The sequence below is a fragment of the Lactuca sativa genome, chromosome 8 (genome assembly GCF_002870075.4).
Source record: "Lactuca sativa cultivar Salinas chromosome 8, Lsat_Salinas_v11, whole genome shotgun sequence".
In the NCBI taxonomy this organism is placed as follows: domain Eukaryota; kingdom Viridiplantae; phylum Streptophyta; class Magnoliopsida; order Asterales; family Asteraceae; genus Lactuca; species Lactuca sativa.
In genome coordinates, this window is record NC_056630.2 from 226462404 (window position 1) to 226468923 (window position 6520).

Here is a 6520-nt window from a genome sequence, read left to right on the forward strand (position 1 = left end):
ATCGATTGGTATGTGTGGTATGTGGTATTTTGGGAACCCACTAAGCTTCCTGCTTACAGTTTGTAGTTTATGGTTTCAGGTACAAGTACTTCCGATTCAAAAGGCCCTGCTTGATCGTAGCGTATATACCTGTGTTTTCCGCAATAATTGATATTTGAGAATGAATTGTGATAATTTTCTTTTTTGAAATGTTTTTAAATGTTTGGATAAAGTTGCAATGGTGTTTCGATTATAATAAAAATGAATTTTTTACCCGTTGATTTTCGGGATGTTACAACAAAGATATCGGATCTGCTATCTATTTTATACATATTTGTATCATTACCTAATATACAAAGATTACATAGAATAACTATCTATATTTTAATGCTAATGGACTTGAACATTGTCGTTGATAGTGATGTAGACGGTGACACTAACAATTAACTTGTAGAGTGTTTGATTCATCAGATCATAAGTTGTAACCTTACACACACACACATACATACACACACACACACACATATATATATATATATATATATATATATATATATATATATATATATATATATATATATATATATATATAGGGGATAGGGAATATGTGGCTGTTAGGTATCTATTGTTAGATATAGAACAATTAAAATTTCCAAATTAATTGTGATTTAGAGGTGGCATTCTTCCTAAACTCACACATCATTGCTCCACTCGATATGTTAAAACAAAATAATATCAAGAACAATACAAAAGTAGTAACCCCAAATACGATACATGCTAAAGTTTTAGGGAAATTATATCATGGTTGAAAATATCTAAACCCGTGAAGAATACAATTAAAATGTAAATTAATTGTTAATATCCGTGATATTTTTTTCTTTGACATGTGGATATAATTGTTGAAATTCAAGAAATATACATACAATTAAAATGTAAATTATGTTTAAATGGTGAGTGTATTATAATTAATTCAAATTGAGAGTAATACTAGGAATTAGTTTTTCGAAAAGGGAAATTAGGAAATGATTTGGTTTAAACGGAAAATAGGAAACTATATTTATTTAAGTTTAGGATTTATATCGAAACTATGTAGTTTAGAAGCAAAACGACGTAGTTTTAGAAATTATATATCTAATATTACATGCATGACAGCCATACATTCACTTTTCTCCTATATATATATATATATATATATATATATATATATATATATATATATATATATATATATATATATATATATATATATATATATATATATATATATATATATATATATAAGAGAAAGCTTTAATTGAGAAAAAAAGGTTACGAACGCGAAAATGAATCTTGGCTGTTTATGTCATGTAATTAGAAGAGAGACGAGTAATAATGGGAAGGCTTCGATTTAGAAGATAAGGAAAAGAAAGAGGGTTGTGATTTTCACTTTCATAAAAGAAATAGGATGATTTTTTTAGGGAAACCACTTGCTTTTTTAGGCTTCCAAACACACAAAGAACATACAAGGGAGTAAAATAACCCCAAATTCCCATCTTCAATCGATTTTTGGCGCAAATATACAGTTTCATTGTGTTTATTATTATCTAACATGAACCTTAGCCAACTGAATTCAATAGTTTTTTTTTCCAGCCATGAAGTTGTTAAAATGCCAATTTAGAATTTCTCATGAACTTTGATACTTATGATGGGTGGCGTACCAGTTTCTCACAACCATATATGATGTCACCACCACACCTCACACAAATGAAGAACATGATGAATCAAAGCCACATTGTCACCTTTTTTCCTTTGATTTCTCGATATCTCTCTCATAAGAGGATGAACAAGTATGAGGATGAACAGGGGAAGGGGTGGCACCATTTATGCAATATCATATGCAACATTCTCGTTTAGGAAGAACCATTTTTGCGGCTACGCCTGGGATAAAGCGGCTCAAATTTGTTGATAAAACCAATTGGAGTTTAGATTTGTGGGTTGAAGAAGAAGATAGCAAGGCGGCAACTAGTGATTATCACCATAGTGATTTGTGATTGGCGATGAGCGTTAATTGTTAAGGTTCAAGTACCAACGGTTATATTGTGATTCCGACATAAAATGTGGGTGAATTTGACGATTGGGGGAGGTGGAGGTATTATTTTTTTTTCTTTTCCTTTTTAATTAGTTCTAATTAAAAAAAAGATTAAAAAAAAATTAAAAATGGTGTAATGATCTTTTTATGTGGCTCATGGACCATGTATGTTTTGGAAACTACATGGCTCAAGTTTGTAAAAAGAAAAATAGCATAGACTAAAACGGTGACTTTTGATAAACCACAGGGCTCAAGTTTGTATATAAATTGATAACTATATTATTGTATTAAGTAGTATTTTTTTTCCGACAACCTAGGGTAGCTAATTATAAGAATTAAATTTATAATAAATAAATAAATTAAATTGTCAAATATAAAAAAATACCAATAACTTGTAAGAAAAATAAGTTAAAAAACCACAAGGATCAGTCACTCATTCACTTTACCATATTTATTTTTATTTTGTACTAATTGCCAATCGAATATTTTAAAATTAAATAAATTTTCAAGAATTTGTGGTGTGTGGGAATGTGAATGCAAAAATTCGAGAGAAAGACATGTGGAGAGTCTCATAAGTGAACACCACCCCCTCCCCACCTCCATCTCTCCCAAACCCACTACACCTCTCTCTCTCTCTCTCTCTCTCTCTCTCTCTCTCTCTCTCTCTCTCTCTCTCAAACAAACCAAAACATCAGTCTTCCCCAACATTGGACCCCTCTGTTATTTGCTTTCAGTCACCATAAATTCAAACACCACCTGTTCTTCCCTTCTGCTCTTCATCTTCATTTACTTTCCCCTTCGTTAATTCCTGTTTCACTTTTCATTTTCGGTGTGTTTTCTCTTTCTCTCTAGCCTTGTCGGAATCATAGGTTTCCGTGGAGGATCAACAACATTCCCCTGTTTTTCTACTTCCCTAATTGAAGTTATTGGAACAAAATTGATCTGGAAAATCCTTCCGTTTACCTTATCATAAACCCAAACATAAAAATCAAATTAGATTTCCCTACAAAGCACAAGTTATCGCTGTAAATCCTGTGATCCCAGTGATCTCGTTTGTTCTTCAGTCTAGTTTCACCCTTTATTCTTCAATCGAAATCATCAATGCAATCGACAAACCTTGAATGTTTCCTGGACTGTACAACACCTGTTGTACCCTCTCAATTCCTCTCCAAGGTATGATTCTACTGAAATTTCCATCGATTTATGCAAATCCCAGATGAGTAATCTGTCAATTCCGCAAAACCCAAGTGTAGATTTGTTTTTGATTGCTGAAATTACGATGAATTTTGGTGCAGAGTGAGGCTTCAAAGCTTAATCGGCTATGGCATCCATGGGAGAGTGAAAAAGTCGAGTTCTTCACGTTGGGTGATCTTTGGAATAGTTTTGATGAATGGAGTGCTTACGGCGCCGGAGTTCCGATCAAAGTCGACGCCGGAGAAGATGAAACAATCATACAGTATTACGTGCCGTACTTATCTGCTATTCAAATCTTTACAAGCAATTCAGCCTTGAACTATCTAAGGTATGTTGTTCATCGCAAACAATCCCCAAATATTAAAAAATATACATATTAATAATTATTGCCTATTTATTTATTTTCTTATTTATTTGACTACTTTTCTTCTTTCATAAAATCATAATATCCAGTTTACTGACAGTATTTTGGATTCTTGTGATGCAATTTCATGAATAAGAACAAAAAGGAACTCTGTCATGTTATGTTAAATTGTATATGATGAAAAATTAAATATTATTAAATCTAGTACTTGTTAAAAATCAAATTTTCTTCTTCTAGAAATAAATAGCATAGAATTTTTGGTTTTTGTTTTTAATATTGAATTTATTGTGGTTAGAGAAGTTTGGTTCTTTGTTGGACTTATTGGAGAAGAAGGAAAAAATCATTTTGGGCTGATATGTAAAATTATTAGTCAAACGATCAAAAGTGAAATTTTAAATATAGTGTAGAATAATTAATGTATATGACTATATGTTATGTACTTTTTCTTTTCTTTTCTTTAGTGGTTAATTCTTATGGATAATGTGCTTGGAAAAGCAAAAGGCATATTCCTTTCTAGTTATCACTTATCCATCCCCATTAAAACAAAAAAAATTATATTTTTATTTAATACTTAAAAAACCTTCTCTTGTTTTATATAAAAAAACATTATTGGTCACTTAAATTTCCACTTAGATGTTTCTTGGGAAAACAATTTGTAATAATGTAAATCGGTTGGTTAATGAGGTGCGGAATTTCACACACGGTTAAATTGATTCAAACACTGGCACGCCAGACAATTACTAGCTGTAAATACCAACCAATTGTCGTGTTTAATGGGTTTTATGTGTTTAGTCAAATCTCTCATACTAGTTATTGATTGTGAAATTGAATCGTGTAAGACATGTTCAATTTATTTGTATAGGGAAGAGACGGATTCAGAAACAAGAGACTCATTTAGCGATTCGTTTAGTGATGAGAGCGAGAGCGAAAAGTTGTCTAGGTGGGATGGATGCTCATCTGAGGAAGGTGTATTCGAGCATGAAAGTACACCGCCTTTTAATGATCGATTGGGTAATCTTTACTTTCAATACTTTGAAAGATCAACTCCTTATGGAAGAGTTCCTCTCTTGGACAAGGTAATTGTTTGTTTGTAAACCGGTTCACATTACTAAAACCAAGTTATTGTTTGTTTTTGACAAGTATTAGACTTATTCTTGTAAAATATACAAGACTTTTTCTTTTCCACTTAATTCCCAAAAAAAAGGAACTTGATGGAAAAAGTCATCAAAAAAGTGATTTCGTCGGTAAGTCTCATTCTTATAGGAATTTACCCTTTTATATTTTTGCTTTCTTTTTCCCAATTTGTCGTTTCTTGAATATTTTTAAATATTATGTATCGGACAAAACCCAATTTGTAAAAATAGGAAAGAAAAACTAATTCGGGTTTTTTTTGTTAATCTTATATATATATTTTTTGTTTTTATGTAGATTTCTATGTTGTCTCAAAAATACCCCGGATTGATGTCGTTAAGAAGCGTCGATCTTTCACCAGCTAGTTGGATGGCAGTCGCTTGGTATTTTTTTATTTTTTATTTTTAAATTTATGCAAGAAAATTCTAATTACAATGATTATATCATGTCATCTTCTTGTCATGATAAACCAACCAATCAAAATAAAACGAAATGATTGCAGTGCGCTTTTAGTGCATGATGCGTACAAGAAAGCGCAGTGTAATCATTTGTTTTCATATTTTTTGTAACCAATGATTCTTTATTCATATTTTCATTGCTTACATATCAATAATAGTGTGACCTCATAATGTGATGCGTGTACTTGACATATTCTATAGGTACCCAATATATCACATTCCAATGGGGAGGACCATAAAGGACTTGTCCACATGTTTCCTCACTTACCACACCCTTTCATCATCATTTCAAGGTATTATTTATAGCATCTTTATTTCTTTATTTTGTCATTATTCAAAAAGTATCTTTACATTGAAAGCTTACATTATACGCATCGATACAAATACAGATACAGACAACGAAGATCATAATGGATTCTCGAAAAAGAAGAGAGAAGTAGGGGAAGGAATCCATGTTCCTCCTTTTGGACTAGCCACTTACAAGATGCAAGGGGACTTGTGGACTTCGGGTAGGAATGGAAATGATCATGAAAAGCTTGTGTCACTTTTGAACGTGGCGGGTTGTTGGCTAAAGCAGTTGAATGTACAACACCATGATTTTAACTACTTCATGGGGTATCGACATGGTTGATGATGACCAAGTAAATATGATATGATCTTTTTCAAAGATTCGTGTGAACCCCACTAGTGAAAGAGATGAGTTAGCAAGTCTTAATTTGTCTTTTGTTTTCGGTCGTTTTGGTTCTATTTAGTATTTAGAGAGGAGTAGAGAATGGAGTGTTACTTTTTTGCTTTTTGTTCCTTTAGTGTAAAAGTAGATGTTTAAAAACTTGTGGACTTATGGGATTTTGTATATATTAGATAACGAATCTAATGGATGTGCTAAAAAGCTTTTATTTTGATCTATACAATCGATGATGTTTTATGTTAAACTTTAGAAAAATCAAGAAAAGTAGGGGTTAAGCATATATTACTTGATGTTATCTTATCTAGGAAGGATTTTTTATATAAAAATTGGAAATTAAGTCATATTGTTATAAATGAAGTTCTTTATAATGAATTGTAAACTTACTAAAAAGGTTAAACCAATGCCCATTAAGATGTGGGGTAAAGGAGGTTAAATGTATGGAATCATATTGAAGGTATAGAGGCCGAGTTCATAGAAGATATTGAGCACGAAGAATATTATGGTTCTAAAAAGTTTTTTATGGCTTTGTCACGACCTGTTATGACTAACACGTTTTTAAGGCTTATATTTGACGTCACATCTATAAAAAAATATTCTTTAAATCATATATTTATAAGAATGATATATATATATATATA

General features: G+C 31.4%; 1 protein-coding gene across 1 annotated transcript; it reads left to right on the top strand.

Moving 5' to 3' along the window:
• The first annotated feature begins 2651 nt into the window (after positions 1 to 2651).
• On the top strand, positions 2652 to 6105 carry LOC111882376 (uncharacterized). The gene is made up of 6 exons (XM_023878733.3): positions 2652 to 3220; positions 3343 to 3569; positions 4468 to 4681; positions 5034 to 5119; positions 5396 to 5487; positions 5584 to 6105. Exons 1-6 carry the CDS (start codon positions 3149 to 3151, stop codon positions 5823 to 5825), a joined length of 933 nt encoding a protein of 310 aa, XP_023734501.1. The 5' UTR covers positions 2652 to 3148; the 3' UTR covers positions 5826 to 6105.
• The last annotated feature ends 415 nt before the right edge of the window (positions 6106 to 6520 follow it).

Bases quoted from the DNA above. Each gene is read 5' to 3' on its own strand.
- LOC111882376 (XM_023878733.3), top strand. From the start codon at position 3,149: ATGCAATCGACAAACCTTGAATGTTTCCTGGACTGTACAACACCTGTT. The intron at 5,120-5,395 runs GTATTTTTTTAT...CATATTCTATAG, and splicing joins AGTTGGATGGCAGTCGCTTG to GTACCCAATATATCACATTC. The intron at 5,488-5,583 runs GTATTATTTATA...ATACAAATACAG, and splicing joins CCTTTCATCATCATTTCAAG to ATACAGACAACGAAGATCAT.